Genomic DNA, 23,430 nt, shown 5'->3' on the forward strand with positions numbered 1-23,430 from the left:
CGCGCCCCTCGATCGAGATGGACCTAGACAAGCTTTTTCTGGACGAGGAGGGCGCTTTCTCCCTGAGCGGCTTCCAGGAGTTCACGGTGAGTTGTCTCCGTCGCCACTCTCGTCCGGCCCGCCCGAAGCTGTTTTTGCTTTGAGTAGTCGCGTCCATTTCTTGCTCTTCAGCTTTCCTCTCGCCATCCTGCGCGCCGTCGCTGCCTTTCTTGGCTGATCGATAATCGATCTGCGACGCGCCCTTGCTTTGGATTCTGGCAGAAAGACGCGTCCGTTTTTATTGCTAGAACCGAGGTAGAGCTCTTCACTGAACTGCTTCAGATCACCCCGAGATCTACCAGCAAAACTCCTTTTCTCCTTTCAGCCCAGGTTACGTTTTTTTTTTCACCCTACAATAATGTTTCTGTATCGGTGAATCCATTCCTTTAAAACTCACACTGAGTGTGAATTGTGACATTCCTTAAAATTTCAGAGCCTGAGTGTGAATTGTGACATTCCTTAAAATTTCAGAGCCTGAGTGTGAATTGTGACATTCCTTAAAATTTCAGAGCCTGAGTGTGAATTGTGACATTCCTTAAAATTTCAGAGCCTGAATACCTACCTCCTTATACTGAGGAAATAAGAGATCAAAAGAATACATTATAAATTGTAATCAGATAGAGGTATATATAACAAGGGCTGAACTCCTGAAGTGTTTGGAAACAAGGACATTCTGTTGTGGAGACCGAGGCTTTGCCAATTCTTCACGATGGCACTTTAGGCATCTTCATAGGATCAACTGGACCTAGTCATTTCTGACTTCAGTATAAAGCCTGTTTACTGTCATTTTGATGGTCTGGATTACTCTAGATTAAATGCTATATAGTGCAGAAAATAATATTTTATGTTTTCATGAATCAGCACAAAACCCTAGGGAAACTTGTTGCTTTGTGCCGCATTTTCTTAACGCTATTGCAATTGCTTTGCCAGTGAAAAAAGGCATTGACAACCTCCAGCTAGACTGGAGGGAGGTGTTAAGAGAGGGCTGAGCTTAGACACCTCGCTTTGCAGGAAGTGACAAAGGCCTGACACCCCCAGAATCCCTAAAGCCTTATCTGACCATTCCCAAGGGAATGCAGTCAGTCTGGCTAGATTCCTCTAACATAGGTAATTAATAATAAAGCTTCTGCTTGAGATTATCCCTGAGGGTTTTGGTTGCTTGCACCTGACTCCTCCCCACACTTGACAGGGCTTATTGGCTTGTTTGCATTTATTAATGTTCTCATAAGATACAGACTCCCATGCAAAAGAAGTGAAGAGATTTTTTCCTGGACTTTTGTCATATTCGTTATGACCAAGTCAAATACTGATTTCCCTTAAATTTAATTTACACTTAGATTCAATTAAAATTAATAAAAGTATCATTAATAAAATTAATAATACTTAACATGATTATTTTCCATTCACTAAAAATTATAATTTAATAACGTTTGGGATACTCCCCAGGCCGTATCAAAGCTTTGGAAGACCTCCTAAAACACTGGGAATCTAAGAGCCTAGAATTGTGCACCTTTACTCTAATGCTGATAATGCTTATAAGAATTGTTGGAGATTGGTGAAGTCTTAAGAGAGTAGGAAAAGGGCTGGCTCAGTATTTACCTTTAAAAGTAATAGAAAAACTGGTTGGAAGCCATGTATTTTTATATATGTTTGCTTACCTAAATCTTCCCATTTTTTAAAATTTCTTTGTGCAGTAAATAGCAAGTATATTACAGCCTTGTTTATCTCTAGATAAGCTATAGTAGAGTGAAGTAGAGAATTTAGTTTGGTTTGTCGGCATTTGTGGCATGTGCACAAAATATGCTAAAACTAAGAAATAAGCAGGGGATACTTGAGGTAGACATATGACATAAGCGTTATTCTTGGTAAATATCTATGGACCTATTTGGTGATGACCATGGCATATGGAGGATTGAAATTAGAAATTTAGAGAGGAAGAAATGATAGAATGTGCACTGAAAGAGGGGAAAAGGTGTGTGGTGTGTCTGTGAAATTAAGAAAAAGGGAGAGCATATAATTGATCTGAATGAAAGTTGTCTGACCTTGTTAGTCGAGTACATACATGGAAGTAAAGGTCTAAGTTTAATTCTCATTGAAAGAACCAAAATGTATGTCAGAAAGTATTCACTGAAGTTCTAAGTCAGTGGTTCTCAACCTATGGGTCGCGACCCCATTTGGGGTCGATCGACCATTTCACGGGGGTCGCCAAGCAAGGCTGTCTGCCATTTTTCCCCCTTTTCCAGCGGGTGCCTTACCTCCCTTGAGCTGGGCCAGCTGGTGGTCGGCCTGCTCCGTCTCTGCCGCTTGCCAGCTACGCCTCGGCTGGCGCAGGGGGCGGAACCACGCATGCGCAGCGCTCCCGGGCAGGGAAAGTCCTCGACTTACGATTGGTTGGGTAGTCCTTGACTTACGACCGGTTTAGTCCTCGACTTACGACCGGTTGGGGGTCCCGGCATTAAAAAGGTTGAGAACCACTGTTCTAAGTTATATCAGATGTGAAGGTATTGTGAAGGTTGCCTTATCAAGTGTGTTGCTGCCACAGGGTACTCCAGATTTTCAGCTGCATGTCATGTTAACTGCAGATATTTTGAATATGCATCTTGATCTCAAACTAGAAATACTGTATGCCTCCAAGCAGGCACCAGCCTTTTGGAGGAAAAAATCTTTTGATCTTTTAAATCCAGACTTTAGAGAAACAGAGAAAAGAGAGCTTCCCCCAAAAAAATAAGTGGCCAACTTGAAAACGGCTAAAGAGAGCAGCCTCAAAAATAATTTAATTGGAATTAGAAAGTATGCGTGCATATGTGCACCCTTCCCTCCCACACAAATAATTTTGCTGTTGCTTTAGGCTGAAAGCAAAATCAAGGCCAAGATATTTGTGATTGAGTAAATTCATGAGATTCTAAAAGTAATGATTGTTATGTTGCTATTTATTTTGGTTTTATTATATAGTGGTTTTGAGTTTTACTCAGTGGTGGGATTCAAATATGTGAACAACCAGTTCTCTGTGTGGATGCCGCTTCTGGAAGTCCGTTCTGGGCCTGGGCAACAAAAAATTAGCTACTGGTTCTGCCGAAGTGGTGCGAACCGGCTGAATTCCACCGCTGGTTTTACTGCTGTAAACCATTGTGTGGTGGTATCTAAATTTCATAAATAAATCAGCCAACAAGCTATACAATAGTTGGATTTGTTTAACTTTAGCTTTGCCTATGAAGTCAACTGTTGTGGTCTGTGATCTCTGAATTACTGTAGTGTGGTATATGAATCCAGCAACTCTTAGGTCCTCAACAGGGCACTTTTGTAGGTCATGCCACTCATTGATATGCTTTAACACTAATTCTGTCTTTTCTGTGGGAAGACCCCTATTTTGAAACAATTTGCGACTGGAATTAACTCTGATTTCTTCCTTGTTACAATTTCAGAGGGGTTTTAAAATAAAAGTTTTACTCAGGTTTAGAGAAAATTTTATTATTTTTCTTGTACTGTTTTCACTGTAAAGTTTGTTAAAATGAAATGACTGTAAGGAAATAAAGCCACTAGGATTACAGCATATAAATGTACAAAAATAAATGCATGTTGACGTAATAAATAAAGGATTAAGAAACTATGGCTTAATGCAATAGATAAGACAGGCTGAGGAATATATATGAAGAGGATAACTGAAAAAAGCAACTTTGCATAATGGTTTGGGTTTAAGGGATTGTTAATTAGATTAGAGATACCACATGATGGAAGGGATACAGTATATGAACGTTTTGGAAATTGCACCTTGGAAGTTTGAAAAGACCCTTAAGGTATAATTCTACATGCCTCAGTGTTTGTTTATTTATTTATTATCCTGGCAAGGAAAATATGTAATACTCATTCCTATTTTTCGCTGTGATGTGAGTTGGGCTGAGAGAATAACTGGCCCAACCAGCTTTCATGTTTAAGGTGGATTTAGAACTCACAGGCTCCTATTTTCTAGCCTGATGCCTTAACCACTAGACTAGACCAAACTGGTTCAGTAATGTAGATCTAGTCAGATTTTTCTGAAGAACAAGTCACAAGATGAAAGTTGCTTATAATATTCCTACAGGTGCTTAGGACATGTATATGTATTGAGATGAAATCTTCGGTTGTTTGTGATTGGTGTGGGGAGAAAGATGGTGTGTTTGTGTATTATAGAGTTATGGATTTCTTTTTTTCAGTTCCTTCCCAAGCACCAGCAGTTGAGTGATCGTGTACGTAAACGACTTTACTATGGCTGGGATAAAGACAGTGCCCTTGATAATCTCTCAAGTCCAGTTGCAGGTGAGTTTCGTTTAAGAGAGGAAAAAATGAAATGCAGGAGAAGATTACAAGCTATTGGAAATTGGACCAAGGCTTATCTTCACATATACACCCGTTTGGCTATATAATCAATTCTGTCAAATTCTAGCTTACTTTTAAAAGAGTTCATGAATTCTCACCTTGCTTTGCTCATTTGTTAGCATTACTGGGCTAGTTAAACACCTGAGAGAGTAGTCGAGTATGTAAGAGTTCTCTGAATTATGTTGTAAATATACAATACTTCACAGCTAGGCCCAAGCACTTGATAGAAAGCACCATAAACTAAATGGGAAAATGTTCAAGAAAAAAGATCAGTGGTTTTTGCCGTAAGATTTTCATTTTAAATAAAGTATAGGATCAGGTATGGGTAGTGGGTATGCATAAGAGAGATGAAATGAAGAACAGAATAATAGCTTTCTCCTTATGTGTTTTATTCTGCATTTAGAAATTAATCATGTGTTGCCCATTTCTAAGAACTAAATGAATGAAAGGATAGAGAAGAACAATCAAAGTTTAGTCCGTCCCAGCAGACTATGTTACTGTATTATTTCATTTAAAAATATAACAATTACATTTATTTTCATATGTAATTCCCCAAAGATATGCTTTTTTCCTAAAAATTATATGAATTATTTCTAAATGATATTCAGTAAATTAGGTATTTATCTTTGTTGTGGCAGAGTCTACTGAAGCAGATCCTGTGGTTTAGCTTGAAAATAAATTTATAATTTTGTTTACATTCCTAATTTTAGCCAATAAACAGCTTTCCAGCTTCTAATCAAGGTTCCTGATCAATACTGAAATTAGGGAAAATGTTCAATGGAAACAAAACAGCTTTTTTCAACACTACCTCTTGATGTTATTATTGCTTTTATAGTAATAAATCTTGTTAAAGAGAACTTGCTGAGATTGGGATACTTCTAAGTCAGACAACTACCAAAGTTCTAACAACAGACTTAGTACAAGTCTCATTAATTATAGAGACACTATTAAGATGTAAATCAACTTAAACAAAGGATTGGGAATAAAGAAAATAAATCTTGACAAATGCAAATCTATAGTGGAAGGAGTATCTTTTTTCTTCTTTACCTTCTCCCCTGTTAGTAACACATTTACCTGTAACTTTCTTATGTCTGAGAGGCTTCTGAGGGAAATCAGATGGGAAAAGGTGCAAAAGGATTTGTTTTGAAATATTTTGGGTGTGAAATTTTACAAACCATCACCCTCCGCCTTCAAGTGAGAAACTGCTAGTCTGAGCATGAGAGAGGCTGTTTAGAATTCCTTCTCGGCATTTGTTATCTCTCGTTCTTGAACAATTATTTTAATCAAGCACAGTTCAACACACGCACACACACACACACACACACACACAGAGGGAGAGAGAGAAAAGAGTTCCAGAAAGGGATGTTAGGTTCTGTAATGTTAACTTCCGTTAAGTTTGAGCAAGGCATTTCCTCAGCTTGAGAAGAAGGATCTCTTTGCGTTGTATTGATGTCAGCTATTTTTATATTCTAGATATTGCTGTTGAATTACTTCAGAAAGCTGCTCCTAGTCCAATTAGGAGACTTCAAAAGAAATACGTTTCTCATGTCTCCCGGTATGGCCTAATTCTCCTTCTGCTCCTTTGGACCACTTTTTTTTTTTTTTTTTGCATTCATGTTTATTGTTGTACCTTTTTACATTTCATTTGAAAAAATGCTGCTGTGGAAAAAGATACTTTCTTATTGTAGGGGAAAAAATGACTAGAAAGAAAAAAAATATTTATTAGATTTTTATTCCAACTTTATTACTTAATAAGTAACTCAAGGCAACAAATATACGTACTACTTCTTCCTCCTATTTTCCTCACAAAAAACAACCCTGTGAGGTGAGTTTGGCTGAGAGAGTGTGACAGGCCCAAAGTCACCCAGCCAGTCTTTGTGCCTACAGTGAGACTAGAACTCATAGTCTCCTGGCTTCTATGCCATCACCTTAACCACTACACCAAACTGGCACTCTTATTATATGATAGCTACTTATAATTGTGAATAGTTAAAATTACTACAGGAGAGTTCTTTCTAGAAATTTCTGCTTGAAAAAAAAAAGCTAACTGCATCAGAAGGTAAAAAGTTGGCCTTGCCAACAGATTTTTAGTGAGAGATGATACAAAAAAAAAATGCTGCTGTAAATCTTAAGAGATTTTTCATATTGCTCTTGGGACCTTCAAAAGAGCAAACTAATTTTTCTATATTTGCCGCAACATCTTGCAGACACTTGTTTGAATCATAAGAGGAAGCATGTTGGTTCAGAATAAAGAATCCTTCTGTTCTCACGACGGCCAATTATAGGAAGGCAATAAACAAAATGTGATCAGGATAGCATTTCTCATCTTTTTAAATCCAGATCAGGAATGTTTCCACTTCTTATCAGCATCCAAGAGTGTAGCTTGTAAATACACAATAGCTATTTTAGACAGATAACCTTTATTGTCATTTTTACTGTGGGCACTCTGGCACACATTAAATGTTGCAGAATATATCATAATTTTAATAATATTTGGTTGTGCAGCTAAAATGGCCTCAAGAAAGATCTCTATTTGAGTCCTATGCAATGAGATTTGCAATATATTGCTTCTTTTAGGGAAGCTTGTATTTCTCCCTGCTCCATGATGTTGGCCTTGGTTTACATCGAGCGACTTCGGCACCGTGATCCTGAATACCTACAGCAGATCTCATCCTCTGATCTTTTCTTGATTTCCATGGTGAGTAATTGGGTTGGGATGGAGGCAGGCAAAGCAGAATGCTTGTGTGTGAGAGCGCGTGTGTTTGTTTATATAACTATCCACACATTTAATCATCTTAGAAAATAGAAGACACATGTACTTTATAATGAGTCTTTTCCCAAGATGTGTACAACTGTAACGCTATGAAGAAATGTTCATGATCTTTTGTCTGTACTATAAGCTGTCTTGATCCGTCCAGACTCCATCATTTCACAACATTCTCACTATGGAGATAGGATGGTCCAGTTGATAAAAATATGATATTTTTTTAAAAAGTCTGAAAACTTGTATTGGATCCTAAACTACTATAGTTATGGAAAATATTGAACTTTACAGTACTATAGGATATTTAAGCATTACTGAACTTATTTTGTGATATCTATTGAACAACATTTCTATTAATATATAAACTTTAAATGAAACCTAAGATATGCAGATGATACCACTCTAATGGCAGAAAGTGAAGAGGAATTAAAGAGCCTCTTGATGTGGGTGGAGGAGGAGAGTGCAAAAGTTGGCTTGAAACTCAACATTAAGAAAACCAAGATCATGGCATCCGGCCCTCTCAATTCCTGGCAAATAGATGGGGAAGAAATGGAAGTAGTGAGAGTGGGCTTCAAGATCACCGCAGATGGGGACTGCAGCCAAGAAATTAAAAGACGCTTGCTCCTGGGGAGGAAAGCTATGGCAAATCTAGACAGGATACTAAAAAGCAGAGACATCACCCTGCCAACAAAAGTGTGTATAGTCAAGGCCATGGTTTTCCCAGTTGCAATGTATGGCTGTGAAAGTTGGACCATAAGAAAGGCTGAGCGCCAAAGAATTGAGGCCTTTGAACTATGGTCCTGGAGAAGACTCCTGCGAGTCCCTTGGACTGCAAGGCGTTCAAACCGGTCAGTCCTAGAAGAGATCAACCCCGACTGCTCTTTAGAAGGCCAGATCCTGAAGTTGAAACTCAAATACTTTGGCCACCTAATGAGAAGGAAGGACTCACTGGAGAAGAGCCTAATGCTGGGAAAGATTGAGGGCAATAGAATAAGGGGACGACAGAGAATGAGGTGGCTGGATGGAGTCACTGAAGCAGTAGGTGTGAGCTTAAATGGACTCCAGAAGATGGTAGAGGACAGGAAGACCTGGAGGAACGTTGTCCATTGGGTCGCAATGGGTCGGACACAACTTCACAACTAACAACAACAACAATCTAGTTTTAAATATTGTTCTTTCTCCCCATGTTTAACCATCATTGTTCCAGTTCCATATTTTCTCATTTTATAATACATTCCAGATGTCCTGTCACAGGCTCCCTCCACCTTCCCCTTAATCTTTCTAGCTTCAGGTCAATCACACTTTATCTGTATACTTGCTGATATTTAGTTTTGTGAATTGGTCTCTCTCACCTAAGCTTTAGTATTGATTTTTTTATGCTGGCTTTAAAATCTATACTATAAAAATCTATACTATAAAACTCTCCCTCTCTTTCACCTCCCAAAATATCTGAGAATTTGGAAATTGAGGATTGGGGTTTTCTTCCAACTATAGAAATAGGGGAAATTGCAATTTCTTGATTCCATTTCTATACTAAGGCAAAGTACAGTGATCAGTGTTTTTCATCTAGCCCTCCTCCTGTTGCTTTCAGATGGTTGCCAGCAAGTACCTTTATGATGAAGGAGAAGAGGAAGAGGTATTCAACGATGAATGGGGCACTGCAGGCAAGGTGGATGTACAGACTATGAATATGCTGGAGATGAATTTCCTCCGTGCCATTGTAAGACTTCTAAAGATGTGTTATGTGAGGGAGATGCACAAATCTTTGTTACTTTCAGCCAAAGTTCAGAGAAATCAATAGGCTAACAAGACATGAGAAGATGTGTGCCCTTTAAGAGTGGCAAAGCTGTAGGAGTTTTAACTGTAATTATAATGAAGATTGAATGAAAGATGTTGGATTTTATGTTGTTAAAATGCAAGATTAATATAGATTTCATTTAGTACTGTGAAGCATAAGTAAATTCAGAGCAACAGATTGAGGAATGAATGAAACCCAAATACTTGCAACAATAATAAGAACAATCCAAAGCGATAACAGTAATTGTCAAGCAGACAGTATTGTTTAAAACAAAACCCCAGCAAAATAACCTGTTGAAAGACTGGTGAAATGAATGGCTTTAGCCCAGGGGTGTCAAACTGTCGGCCTGTGGGCCGGACGCGTCATCTGGAAGCCGCGCCCACCCCATTGCCGGCAATGGCAAAAACGGCCCGATATGTTGCGCGACGTCATATGACGTCGCGAGTTTGACATATCTCCTTTAGCCAGATGTCTGCAAGACTTAAGGGATTTCTCTTCCGCTTGAAATAGAAGGACATTCCATGAGCAGAACCTCACACCAGCTGCAGTTGAAAATTTGTTGGGAGATATTTTAAGTGAGAAATAAAAGCACTACCTATGGCTGTTATGAGGCACTACCCAAACTGAATATGGAGAACATTTTTACATTTAAATGTAGTTAGTATGGAGCATCTTTCAATCCTTCCTGCTTATGTTTCATGCACTGTTCATATAAAAATTGAAGCCCTGCCTCGGTAAAAGGGGGATAGAAAAACAATTTTAGCTCACTGTTTCAATCATTCTTTCCTTATCTACAGGACTGGAGCCTTTTTACAGATCCCAAGGAGTTTTTTGAAGTGCTCAGCTGGCTGGAAGGACGGTAGGTGTTTTTGATCAAGATGATAACATTTTTCTAGAACTGGCATAAAAGGAGTTCTTTGAGTGGGTTGGGAAAATAATTACTTTCTATTCTAAATGGACTGGATATGATCAGAAAGTGACTTTATATTCTGCCGTATCCATAGCTAGACTGCAGACCTTGATGAAGCCACTATATGAATTATTTCAGGACCACTGGATGTGAGGCCGTTCAGCCAGTCTTCTGTCTTCCCACATGTGGCTTCACAATATGTCAGAATGTACAGTGTACATTTTTGCTGAACTTTGGAAACAGAATGTGTTTTGTTCTAAAACTGGAAGTACTGTCCACGTGAGCTGGTCAGCTTTGTAAATCCTCTCCAAAGAAAACTCCTTTCATTCTTCATGTTCCACTGGAGAGAGATTTTGTGTGTGTGTGTGTGTGAAGTGTTACCTTACTGACTGGCACTGTAGATCAATTAGATCTGTTGCTATACTGTATCAATGCTAGCAGTCTATCAGTTCCTGGAGTGACAAATATGGCAGTGTGGATATTTCTGTCACTGTAATACAAGGAAGCGGTTTGTTTGTGTAGGTCTGATGACACCAGAAATCAAAACTATGTGGGGATGTTCTTGAGTAAAGGTTCTGCAATTTTTTTTGTTCCTACAGTGTGGCTGAGAAGCAGGGTATTAGACGTGGCTGGTTCACCTACACCGATCTGTGTGTTCTACTGGAGCAAACTTTGTGGCAGCAGGCTTTGGGTCAATTCTACCAGCAGGTAGCCAAGGTAGGAACCATATTGCCTAAAGTGAGAAAAAGGGAGTGACAAAGAGAAGAAGGGGTTGTAAATGAGATAGTTAAAAATAGGGACAGGTCAATAGACTATTTAGGGTGTGGTATGCAAATGAGAGAGTGATCTTAATTCTGAGGTCCCTGGTATGTCTACTTGGGGTAAAAATGATAGGATGCTTGTTTTGCTAGCTGCCCAACTTCCCAGAGAGAAGACAATGAGAAACTGTGAATTGATATTAATTGTGGAGGTGGGGATGGGAGTATTAGAGAGACAGAAACCTCACCAATAACCTTCTATTGAATTAAGCTTCTATGACTGTCTGCACCCTCCAAGGACAAACTTCTTTGTATTTTCTTTGAATAGCTATTATGTCACATGTCCTGACTGATCCAAAGAAGCCAGGTATCCCGGTCCTGATTTTTACTAGGTAGAATTTGATAACCTTCTGTCTTATTTCATCTGTGATTTTACTAACTTTCTACACCATTTTTTCAGTTTAGAAGCCCTTAAAGCGGTGGCTTAATGCAGACAGATTAAAAAATGTTAAACACTTACAAAGCAACAAAATCCACAGTAGAGTAGTCAAAATGTGAAGATTTGTTCAACCAAGATTTATTAAATAAGACCCAATGACTATCCATGTTAAACCAAATATACTGCATTATGGTTTAAAAGTTAAACCAAATATATTGCATTATGGTTTAGTATGATATGTGTGAACTCTGCAATAAATACTCAAAAACTAGCATATCTAGCAGCATTTGTCCGACTTGACCTTGCTAGACAATGGAAGTTTTTTTTCCCTTTATTGGTTTACAAATTCCTAGCCTTCTGCATTTGAAAGGGAGGTGGGATAAGTAATTGGAGTGGACAATATATTCTGATCCAATGGATTGCTCCATTTCTGAGACTAAAAACAGTGCATAATCTGGTTTCTTTCTTTTTTCTCCCCTTCTATAGCTGGCGTGCATTCTTGGTGTGGTATATCTGACAGGTGTTGCCGCTGTATTTGCTTCAGCTGCAGTGATGCATCACTCTATCCATGTGAAAAGATCTGGTCCTACTGCTGTTACCAGCACCAGAGATGCTCTGGTTTCATGTCTGCCTGTTTCCTCTTCAGCCCAGAATATGGATTGCAAACAAGAGCCACCATATTGTCCTTCGTGGCCCAGGGTGGAGAATCAAACCTTTCAAGATGAAAAACAGCAGAGAGGAATCAGTGGGGTTTCAGTTACGGTGCTGTATCTCTGGGGAAAAGTCCTTAAGGCATTGTCTTATTCATCAGCCCCTATCAGCTCTTCGCTTTGCCCGCACTGCCAACAGCCCACTTCCTGCATGACAGCCAACCACACAGCTTGCACCCGTTTTGCTCAACAGTCAACTCACTTTGGACTTCCTTGTTGCTCCAGCAGCTCGTGCTGGGACAGACCCCTTCGTTTGTCTCCTAATTGCAAAGACTGGCCGGAACCTCTAGCACTGCAACAGTGTCCTTGGCAGGCTTCTTTAGAGCTTGGCAGGTTCAAAACTTTTATGTTTCCTAGTTAAGGTTGGAAAGAAGGATGTAGCTTAGACGTAGGGGGTGAACACCTTGATAAGAAATGCCTTGGTACATCAGAGTCACGGGACACCAACCAGGAAAGGCTAGAGATGGAAACGAAGCACTTGCGATACTGTATTGCAGCAGATATTAATTCACTTACCTTTTTAAATTTGACTTCGGTATCTTTCTCTTCTCCCAAATTGACAGTGATGCTTAAAAAGCTTTAAGGGGTTTATTGGAAGAACGCATCTCATCTGAAGTGTTGAGACTGGGACAGGGAGCACAAAGTCTGATAAACCCTTCTTCCATTTCATATGAGCCAGTTACGTGCACTGGAGACTGGTCTGAGTCCTTCCTTGCGGAATTGGGTGAGGACACATATATCAGGACTGCTTGCATCAGGCACCATAAATCTTCCCAGCTTAGCTGTATGTGTGGAGCCATTTGCCAGGTAGATTTCTCTGTAAGAGCTATGGTGGTGAATAGCAGCAACTCTACACAATTTAGATTAGCAGTGATTGTTACATAATTAAGAAGTATGTAAAGTCATTACTCGTGTTCTCTGCCTGTGTCTACCCGTTGTTTTCCTAAAAGCCAAGCAGGTTTTGTGCTGTTACATGAGGACGAAGGTAGGGTGGGATGCCACTCACTGAGTACTGTTAATTAGGGTATGGAAGACTAAGGAAAGTTTGGAATTCCTGGTCTTATTTATGAGTGCTTGACTGCCTCCTTCACTTTTTGTGACAGAAGCGGGTAGAAGGATGGCAGTTTTTTTTCTTATAACTGCCTTTAGTAAGCAGATTGCCTCCAGATAACGCTGGATTACTACTTTCTGTGATCCTCAGTTCGCATGGCCAATGGCTGAGGGGAGTGATAATTCAAACTCTCTGGAGGATACCTGAATAAGAAAGGCTGTCCTACCCCAATTTCTTCCAACTTTTTTCTGCATTAGTTTTCCACTGTAATTTGTAGATGGGATCTCTTCTAATAAAGGTATTTGTGTGTTTCTGTCTCTTTTGTTTGTTTGTTTGTTTCACACTATTAAACCTTCATCCAGTACCATCAGCTGCTTTCTTTTCTTTCTGGGAGCTGAAGGCTGTGTTTCTTAACCTTGGCAACTTTAAGATGTGTGGACTTCAACTCCCAGAATTCCCCAGCCAGCCAACTCTTGGAATTGAAGTTGTCAAGGTTAAGAAAATACAGCTCTTAATTGTATGTATAGCTCAGAGATATTACTGCTGAACATTACGCCACTTGAGTATCTTACACTTTATTTTACAGTACTTCCTAAAAGTAGCAGAATAGTTTAGCTAATATTCTCACCCTGTTCTATTTTGTGTATTCACACATCTATGCTAAAACATACAGAAGTAAAATAGCCTTATGAATCTGTGCCTCAAAGCTGTTCAGAGATATAGCGTGATCCACTTAACTCGCCTAATATTCTGGATGCAGATATGTATTCTTGTGCAAAAAATGCTTCTGCAAGTTCTCAGCCTGCATATATAGTCCTAGAAGTCTTTGGGCCACTTTCTTTCTCTCTTAGCCCTACGAAAGAGGCCATGGCAAACCACTTCTAAAATTTGGCAAGAAAACTGAAGGGACTTCTCCAGGCAGCTGCCAAGGGTCAAAACACTGAAACATACACACACACATCTTGTATAAAGCCACAAGTGAGATGTATGTGTCTGATGGTAGAACCGTTTATTATTCTTTGAACTAGATTCAAAAATAGAAAGAACATTACAGTATAATTTTTATTGCACTAATGCATTTTGAAGAAATATTAGAACATTTATACCACTCCTCTGGAGACTGGGCTTTCTTTGTGATATAGAACATATGTCTGTAGAGTCGTAGCCAGAAAAGAACAAAGTCCTAAAGCAAGATTTTGAGTCAACTTGAGCGATTGTGCAAGCTTGTTTGAAAATGACATACCAGCACTGGAACGGCGTTCTGTTAAATAGCTATCCACCACACCTCATTTTGCAGAAGCAACTAGAGAACGCCATGATACAGGAATATAGAGGGTAGATGATCTTTCAAGTTAAATTAGGCTTCAGGAAATGAGCACTTTCAACTGCACTCGGAAATGAACCAAAAGCTAGTGAAAATGGGAAAATACTAATACAAAAAAATCATAACATATTTCTAGTTAGCTCTTGATGTTTATTATTTGTTAAACAAATTTTTATAACCAGTCAACTGACACATAGGTGGCTCCGGGCAGCTTACAACTTTTTAAAAAATTACCATATAATAAAAACATTTAAAAAACCACTCCAACCGCCCATTGCAGAAACAACACAATGAAGTCTCTCCATTTACGTCCCCAGGCCTGGTGACAAAATGGGTGGATATCTACAGTAAGGCTGCATTTCTCCATGTATGGACATAGTATCATGTCAGCACCATTCAATAAATCAAGAGCTTGCTCAAATTAGATCTAAAGATTTACTGGATCTCAGAGCACCACCTGCCACTGAATTAAAATTTCTTTAGTTGGAGGAATAGTTCTAGCTCAGTGTTTTTCAACTTTGACAATTTTAAGGCATGTGGACTTCAACTCCCAGAATTCCACAGCCAGCATTGCTGGCTGTGGAATTCTGGGAGTTGAAGTCCACATGCCTTAAAATTGTCAAGGTTGAAAAACACTGTAATCTAGCTGAACTTTGATTGGCTAGGAAGAGTGTACTCTCACATTTTATTAAAAAGGTTCACAGCAAACAGCAATGATGTCAAAATTACATATGCATGATGATGCAAACACCACTGTCATATGTTTGCATCCCAATATTTGACACAAGCTGCATTTTCCAATCCACTATTTGGCTACAGATGCCCATATTTGTACTGGGCTATACAATACAATAGAGTGTTTACTCTCTGGTTCTTTACTGCGCCAGACACAATTTAGAACATTACTTAGTTCTTTTTATCTGTCAATAAGTTTTGTTTATTCAATTTCAATTCACCTTCTTATTGAATATACATGGATAACAACAACTAAAATACCAAATACAAAATAAATAATACAAGTTAAGAGTATTAACAATAAAAGCCTGTCAATGGGTGTATACCGTGCTTGGAAGGAGGAAGAAGAGTATAATTTTTTTTAAAGGAATGTTTGAAAGCAATGCACAAGAAAATCCTTGCAGATGGTAATTCAAGGGACCACTGAAATACCAGGGATGGGAAGAATTTTCCGGAGAGGGATCTGCAGATATCTGGACAGATTTGTAAGGAGAGAGGTGATTTCTCATATACCCAGACCCTCCACCACTCAGGACTCCAAAAAGTTAACAAATTTAATTTTATACTTGGGAAAGAATAGGTAAATTGTGTGGATCTTTTAATATGGAGATCATAAGATCCTGTGCACCAGTTAGCATTATAGATGCCCGTTTTCTACCATTTGCAACTTCTATGCATACATAAAAAATAATCCTATGTAGTATATCTTGCAGTAGTCAAAGTGAAATGTACAGTAACTAAGGCATGGATAACTATACTATTGTCAAATCCAACATTTTCTCTAATGCTGGCTTTTTCTTTGTTTTATTATATGTTGGTCTTTAAAAAATATGTTTGGTAAAACAAATACCCTATAGATCCTACATTATATATGAATATTGAAAATAAATAAAAAGGAAGTGCAGCCAAAGAAGTAGTTTGTGAACTGTGCATATGATAAAGTCAACAGCAATGCAGCTATCACATCACACCAAGGCTTATTATATTAAATAATGTGGAAAGGAGACTGCAGGGCTGAAGGAAGAAATATAAATTTGAAGGCTGCTGTGATGCAATAATTAGAGTTTCTGATTCAGACTGAAGATCAGATCCTCAGGTCTTACTCATTTCTTGAATCCTATTGCACTACTAGTTCAAGAAAGTTGGTAATGTCCACAAAAATGCCAGTTAGTCTCAATTAGGTAAACACAGCTATTTTTCAGCCAGAGATTTCTCATTTTCTCTCCACTTCCATTAAGTTTTAGCTCAACATAAATGATGAATCAACAATGAACAACACATTAACTTATGAATTGCATACATTAACATGGTTCCTATTTTAGAACAGTGAGCAAATATCCAAAAACGCTTCTCTCCTTTTCTCTGCTTCCCCTTTCATCCCGGCTCATTCATGTCTTTATTCTCCCAATGCAGGAGGCCTGTTACTTGGCAAGCCAAGTTAATAGCTAATGGACTGAAGAATTGTGGCCTGGAAGGGCCAAAGGTGGAAGTTCAGACCCAAATAGCCAGTTAAAATGAACAACCAAAGGAAGGAGGAGCTAGAAAGAATATATCCTGTTGCTAAGTCACTTTCCAGACAGGAGTGCAACGTTAAGAGAAAGAAAGAAATCCACATCATGAGCAAACCCAACAGAGCTTCCCAAAGCATCCTGTCCCTTGCTCAAAGAGGGTCCAAATGGCCTCCCTGGCCTATAAGTTGCTTATTGGCTTTGCAGGTGAGTAGAGTTACTAAGAGGTAATAATCCACTGGAGAAGAATTCAGACTCTCTTGTAATGGGTAGTGGCAGGTGAGAAATTGTTTCTAATTAATTGGAAAGTGATTTCAGCATGTTGGTTGTCCAGCATTAATCCTGGTATGCATTGTGGGTCATGTTAGTAGGGCAAAATACATCGGGTGTTATAATTATTAACTGATTATTATTATTATTAACTCGTGAGCTACACTTTGATGTGTTACTCTAGGGGTGGGACAGGAATTATAGGTCTGATTGAAGATATTGGCCAGCAACTCTAGAAGTAGATAGACAAGCCTTCTGGACAACACTATGCTGTCTTTTGAACAAGGAACCTAGCTTTGTAAAGGGTGGGTAAGTTCTCTACTTTAGCCCATTGTTTCTTCTCTCTAGCATCTCCTGGTCCAAGTGTCTTTTCTCTGCGTGTTTCACTTTCTCTTCATTGCCATACTGCCCAAGGAGCAACTGAAGGAGACTCCATCTTGGGATGGACTTCTAGCACACAATCTCTTTGCTTGTGGCATCTCCACAGCCATTCAGTGTAGTCTGGGTTCCAGGTAAGCTGATTTTAATCCCTTCTCCCACATATTCCCACAATCTTCCATAGGGTCCATTTGGTTCAGTTATGGATGAAAGCCAAGGTGGTTCAGTGACAATGTGGAACAATGAACAAGGAGCCTCAGATTGAGGAATCAGCCAAGGAATCTCACAGGGTGATTTGGGGCTAGTCACTACCAGACTTCAAAAGGTTGCTGTTGGAATATAGTTGGAGGAGGGAGGTGTTTAATACTGTCTTAGAGGAAAAGTTTCCCATAGTTTGACAAATAAACAGAGTAAACAAAATAGACAATCCACAATGGCAGAGCTATTGGCATGGGGAGATGTAGTGGGAGGCTGAAGAGAAAGAAGGGTAGACTGGTTGCTGCATTCTGCTCCTTTCAGGTTGTGATCCTTTGTGCTATTGTTCTGGATTTTTAAAATTTGTGACTTTCCAAGACTGGGACAGAATGTGTGAATAACTGAAAGACAACCACTATGTTTACTCTTTGCCCATCAGCCAGGATAATATTGGCCCCATGATTAAAAGAGATGATCAACATGTCCAGTGTGGACATAAATAAGACTTTTGCTGAAGAAAATCTCCCATCGCCTGGGAGACAATTGTAGGCCTGTCTCAAATGTTTAATTTCAGGAAAAGATTGATCAAGAAGTAGTTCCAGATTGATCTGCAGCTCCAGATACATCTGAATGATAAGTGATTTTCTGGTTCCATTTCAGTCAATTTCAGCCAGGAAATTTTATTGAAACTGTTTTGCTGTCTTGATGAATGACCTATATTAGATATGGGATAGGAGGAAGAGTGGTCTTTTTAGTTCTTTTGGATATCTTAGAAGCTTTTGGTATCATCTACCATCAACTATAGCATATCTGGTAGAATGGCTCCAACCTCTGGTAGCTTAGAGTCATTATTTTACAGTAGTTCTGGTCCTTCCTGTCAGACTGTGCCCAGAAGGTGATTCTGGGAGACTATTGTTCAATACAACAAAGGCATATCTTTCTTGCTTTTGGGGGGGGGATAACTGTATCAACAATTTAAAAAAAGAAGATAAAAGCTAACACAAACTAATAAAAAGAAAGACATCAAAGAGAAAGCTAAAAGCGCAAGAAAGGGAAAAAGTAAAAAAAATAGAAAAGAAAGAAAAAAGATACAAAAAAGTGGCTTCTGTTAGGGTAAAAATATTAGGTACAGCTGTCAGTTCCCCCTCCCCAGCTTGTTTTACCTGTTTATAATCTTATGTTTTTTGAAGTCTAGACAGGGACATTTTGTGTTTTTGGAAAGCTAACTTGAATATGGATAATAACTCCCCTGTTTGGGTTGCCACCAGTCCTTCTACCATGTTTATTGACTTTGTCAACCCTGCAGATTGCCACTGGTGCAGGCTCCATCTTTTGAATTCCTTATCCCAGCCATGGTACTGACCCAGCAGATGGCTCCTGTTCATCGATCATCATTGAAAGAAAACAGTGAGTTATGGTCTACTGCACTCACCACTCCTCCAAAAACATATCATTAGGCACAAGGCATTTTAATGACAAGCAAAGCTGGCAGTACTCCTTATGCCACTTTCTTTGGATATAGCAAAAGTTGTCATGCTCAGTGAAAACCAGGTGGTGTTATCAGGTGTCTGATTTCATTGTAAATCCATCCCTTAAAAGAACTAATGTATCCATCTCATATTATGTCAAGACAAAAGGCATACCTTATCTTGTCCAATCAGTAGAAAAGCCATCTAATCCAATCTTCTGTTTCCAACTGTGCTCCCTGTACAGGTAAAATATGGAACATAACAGCTGCCTTTTATCCTTAACTTTTGATGAATGATACATTACCTCTATTTTTTTTCTTTCCTTCCTAAATGATGAAAACGTTTTAATCAGAGGGCTGTAGTTAATATTTTCAATTATTGCTTGGGTTCAGACTTTGTTCTTTCCCCCCTTAGATTTCCATCCTGTTATTTAAAATCTTTTCTCCAGTGAATTCTATAGATTTCTTTCACAAGATACTGAATTCTGGGGGTTCCCCCTTTCCCTGATATCATTTTTGTTTGACTACCCAGTACAAATGTACATATCCTTCTTTTTCATTCAGGCACAGAGGCTCTTGAAATATGTGCTGGGCTAGACTGTGAGAACAAAAGAAACCCGAAGCAATTATTCCATGAGGTTGGTAGGTTTGATCTGTCAGAGAGCAAAGCTGGCTCTAGGATAAATAGCACTCCTATCTGAGTGCCAAACAATAGCACATTGGGCTCAAGAGAGAGTTGAAGGAGAACAGGGAAAAAATTCTGTTCTGTGTGAACAGAAGTACATTTTATAATACTTTCAGGGCTTTTAGTGCTTGGTAATATCACGTACGCATCAGTTGTCTGCTTAGTTTAATCTAGGACAAATAATTACAAACTACATATTGGAAAAAAAACCCCAGATGTTAAGCTAGCAGATGGAAATTTATTAATATCCAAATAGCCTGTATGTTTGGAGAAGATATGTAGATATTTATGACACTGCTTTTAAATATTTATTAAATTATAACTTTATGTTAACCTTTTGTAACAAAAAAACAGTCTTGGGCAAAGGCCCTGATGGGGCATCATACTGGAGGTGGTTAATGAACTGGAATAAGATTCCACCTCCTCCCCATATGCATCTTGCTCCCTTCCTTGGCATTTTTGTTAATATTTAAATCAATTTTAATATTAATAGCTATTATTTTCATGTTTTAATTTTTAATGGTGTTGCTTTTATTTGATTATAAGCCAGCTGGAGTTCCCCGTAGGTGAGATGGGCAGAAATAATAAAATAAAATAAAATAAAATAAAATAAAATAAAATAAAATAAAATAAAATAAAATAAAATAAAATAAAATAAAATAAAATAAAATAATAAAATAAAATAAAATAAAATAAAATAAAATAAAACAACAATATTTGATTATTGCTGAAACCAAATCACAGTTCTCTTAATGCACTGAATAGAATAGACTATGATCCATGAAAGATTAGGAAATAATACATTGTTTAATTTTTTTTTATTTTTTATACTTTGTTTACCCCAAACCCAGATCACTAAAGAGACTTCTTAAGAATGCTAATAAGTACTGCTCAGCATCCACTTCAGTTTGTCATCTAGGAAAGCTGCCCTAACCTCTGGGCCAATTCTGCTGGAGAAAGAGATTTAGATTTAGATTTTAGATTTTATTAAATTTATACGCCGCCCTTCTCCCGGAGGACTCAGGGCGGCTTACAGCCAGTTTAAAACAATAGTACAGTACAATACAAAATTTAAAAAGATTTAAAAATAACTATTCAGATTTGGCTGCTCCTACTAAAAATTTAATTTAAAACATCATGCAAACTAGTCTATTAAGTCTCTTTTCATTTTAAGAACAATTTGGTAATAATGCCAAATTGCCATAGCTTCTTGATAGCAAGAAAGGAAATAGTCATCATGTAATGATTGAAAGGTGAAGAAATGGCTAGACCTTTCTCTTGCCAAATTGGTAGGTTGTCTGAATGCTCCACCTCTCCCCCCCAGGTTAATCTATTTTGTTTGCATGAGAGTAGAAAGATGGAGTAGTAATCATAAGGAGGCATTGTTATTTTCCCCCCCCTCCTCACACCTTCCTGTGAAATGGGTTAGAATAAATGTAACTAGCCAAAAACCACTCAGTGAAGTTCAGAGTCAGTGGAGATTTGAACTTAGGCCTCCCTCAGTCCTAAACCAGCATTCTAACTCTGCTTGCCCAATCTGGGCATACTCCCAGAATTCACCAGATAATACGGCCATTACTGAGAATTTTGGGAGCTGAAGTTAACTCTTCTGGACTGATGAAGTTGGGAAGGGGTGCTGTATTATTATATTGCTCTGGCTTTGCTACAGTAGTAAGTCCTATAGCTTTAACCATTTTTCCTCTCTTTTCCCCCAGATCTCTGGTGCCGTACTAGTCTCTGGTCTAGTACAGATGCTGTTTGGAGTGTCTGGAGCCTGTGGATGGATTGCCCATCATTGTGGTCCCATGGTCCTGGCTCCAAGCCTTTCTGTTATTGGACTTTCAGCTTACAAGCCTGCTGCTCTTCTCTGTTCTGAGAACTGGATAGTCGCGGTGCTGTAGGTTCTTCAACATTCTTTTCCTAACTCTTTTCAGAAGACCAGCCAAATATCAGATGCTTTTTCAGCCATTATCTGGCAAGCAGAGGTTCTCTGAGAAGTGGCAAGAGTACTCCAATTGACTGCTTTTCTCAGCAGAAAACTTTAAGAGCATTAAGGGCTTCTTAATGCTAAAACTGAAATTCAGATGTTTTTAAAACACAATGTTTTTCTCATTTTTAAAGTCTTCATCAATGAAATTTTGAATTCCACAAAACTTTGTGGAGGGAATGGCTGACTTAGAGGATTAAAAACTTGAGTTTCCCTTCCACTAATATAAGCACAGTTTGAATATATGCCATATATACATACATACATACATACATACATACATACATACATACATACATACATGTGTGTGTGTGTGTGTACACACACACACACACACATTTACTTTTAAATGCAAGTTGCAAGATGTGCAAAATCCCATATTCTTGACTTTTTTTGTGTGTGGTTGGCATTTCTCTAAATGTGTTGGTTCTAATACCACAATAGGCATTTTCAATATACATACCTTAATACCTAGATATCCTCTTTGTGCAAAAGGGAAAAGATTTTGTGAGGGTGCTTCTATTTGTGTCTTTCACTTCAACAAGGCTCTTGAATGGGCAGATCTGTTTATGACTGAATTCCTTCTTCCTTTGACAGTATATTACAGAATCTCACCTACCCTATCATCTTTTTCAGGCTTGTCTTGCTGTGTGTTTTGATATCCCAGCACCTGGCTTCTTGCCGACTGCCTCACTGCCAGTGGAGCCAAACAAAGGGACTTTCTATAACATTTGGTGGCCCAGCACTGCACATGTTTTCGGTACCAATTCATCAGTTATTAATTAAAAGTTATAAAGCAAATGTCAATACAATAAAGCAGATAAAAAGGAGGTGATAACCTGGAGATTAACATCCCTAATACAAAATACATTTCACTCTCCTCTCCGGATCCAGGGTGTGGGGAAACAACCAGGTCTACAAGGCCCGTTTAAGGGATAGCAGGACTGGGACTACTTAAATCTCTAGAGTGGTTCCAGGTAGGTCCCATCAGATGGTGCTTTGTTAAAGTTGGGTGGATCATACCTAATTACCAGATAGGGAGAGAAAATTGTAGACATGCAGTCCCTCAGCCTCTCTGTTGAGGAGAATTCTTCTCATATCCACTCTATATTTCCTGCAGGTTCTGCTACCATTCTCTAGCATCTGGGTTATCTGTGGGATCCTTAGACCTGTTGCAATCCCTTGGGACAGTTTGCATCCTTCCACACAACATCTTAACTTCAGCAACAGCACTCTGCACTCCCCATGGCTCAAAATACCCTACCCAGGTTAGTGAGTGGCCAAGCCAGACTCTGCATTTCCCTTGTGCTAATCTTCAGATTTCAATTCCTTTCTCTATTTCAGGTGAGCAGGGCTGGCCAGTGCTTAGCACTCATGCAATTGGTATTGGTGCTGCCATGGGGGTTACTGCAAGTATTAACTCCATAGGCTGCTATCTGCTGTGCAGCAAAGCCCTAAAGAATCCACCCCCCCTGCGGCATTCATGTAACAGAGGACTCTGTGCTGAGGGCCTGGGCAGTGTCCTGTCAGCTGTGCTGGGAAGCATGTCTGGAACTGCCTCCAGTATGTCCAACGCCTGTGCCAGCAGCCTGACTCAGGTACCAGTATGGATGGAGTCGTGGGAATGCTCAATGCAGAGATCTCACATGGGAATCCATAGGTACCTGCCCTCAAAGAATGGGGACATCAGCCCAGTTTCAGGATCAGTCTACAATATTCTTCATTTGCATATGGAGATATATTTATTTATTTATTTATTTATTTATTTTATTTAATTTATATGCCGCCCTTCTCCCGACGGGACTCAGGGCGGCGCACAACATACTTAAAACCAAAACATATATACAATCCCCCCCTTAAAACCGAATTAAACCAAATTTAGAGTTGCGTCTTCCAAATTCCTAAAAAACCCAGTATAAAATCCACCCTAGGTCAGGTCCGCTTGAGGGCGCGACGGAAGGTAAGGAGATCCGGAATTATCCGAATCTCGGGGGGTAGTTCGTTCCAGAGGGTGGGGGCACCCACAGAGAAGGCCCTCCCCCTGGGGGTCGCCAGCCG

General features: G+C 39.0%; 2 protein-coding genes across 2 annotated transcripts in view; both read left to right on the forward strand.

Moving 5' to 3' along the window:
* The first annotated feature begins 17 nt into the window (after window positions 1–17).
* Window positions 18–13,139, forward strand: CNPPD1 (cyclin Pas1/PHO80 domain containing 1). Its single transcript, XM_015820478.1, has 8 exons — window positions 18–86; window positions 4,230–4,332; window positions 5,866–5,947; window positions 6,970–7,090; window positions 8,748–8,876; window positions 9,752–9,813; window positions 10,464–10,581; window positions 11,548–13,139. Exons 1-8 carry the CDS (start codon window positions 18–20, stop codon window positions 12,130–12,132), a joined length of 1,269 nt encoding a protein of 422 aa, XP_015675964.1. The 3' UTR covers window positions 12,133–13,139.
* Window positions 13,140–16,497: 3,358 nt separating this feature from the next.
* The window catches only part of SLC23A3 (solute carrier family 23 member 3), an 11,146-nt gene continuing 4,213 nt past the window's right edge, over window positions 16,498–23,430 (forward strand). The window contains exons 1-8 of the mRNA XM_015820495.1: window positions 16,498–16,596; window positions 17,008–17,171; window positions 18,539–18,639; window positions 19,265–19,338; window positions 21,101–21,282; window positions 22,009–22,132; window positions 22,493–22,640; window positions 22,717–22,970. Of these exons, the coding sequence (XP_015675981.1) occupies window positions 16,498–16,596; window positions 17,008–17,171; window positions 18,539–18,639; window positions 19,265–19,338; window positions 21,101–21,282; window positions 22,009–22,132; window positions 22,493–22,640; window positions 22,717–22,970 (1,146 nt within the window). The remainder of the gene's footprint in view (window positions 16,597–17,007; window positions 17,172–18,538; window positions 18,640–19,264; window positions 19,339–21,100; window positions 21,283–22,008; window positions 22,133–22,492; window positions 22,641–22,716; window positions 22,971–23,430) is intronic.

Source organism: Protobothrops mucrosquamatus, unplaced genomic scaffold (genome assembly GCF_001527695.2).
Source record: "Protobothrops mucrosquamatus isolate PMUCROS unplaced genomic scaffold, P.Mucros_1.0 scaffold1133, whole genome shotgun sequence".
NCBI lineage: Eukaryota > Metazoa > Chordata > Lepidosauria > Squamata > Viperidae > Protobothrops > Protobothrops mucrosquamatus.

What these genes read in the sequence shown, in the direction of transcription:
- CNPPD1 (XM_015820478.1), top strand. Translation starts at nt 18, where the DNA reads ATGGACCTAGACAAGCTTTTTCTGGACGAGGAGGGCGCTTTCTCCCTG. An exon ending in GCGGCTTCCAGGAGTTCACG is followed by an intron (nt 87 to 4,229) that starts GTGAGTTGTCTC and finishes TCTTTTTTTCAG; the next exon opens with TTCCTTCCCAAGCACCAGCA. An exon ending in TGAATTTCCTCCGTGCCATT is followed by an intron (nt 8,877 to 9,751) that starts GTAAGACTTCTA and finishes CCTTATCTACAG; the next exon opens with GACTGGAGCCTTTTTACAGA.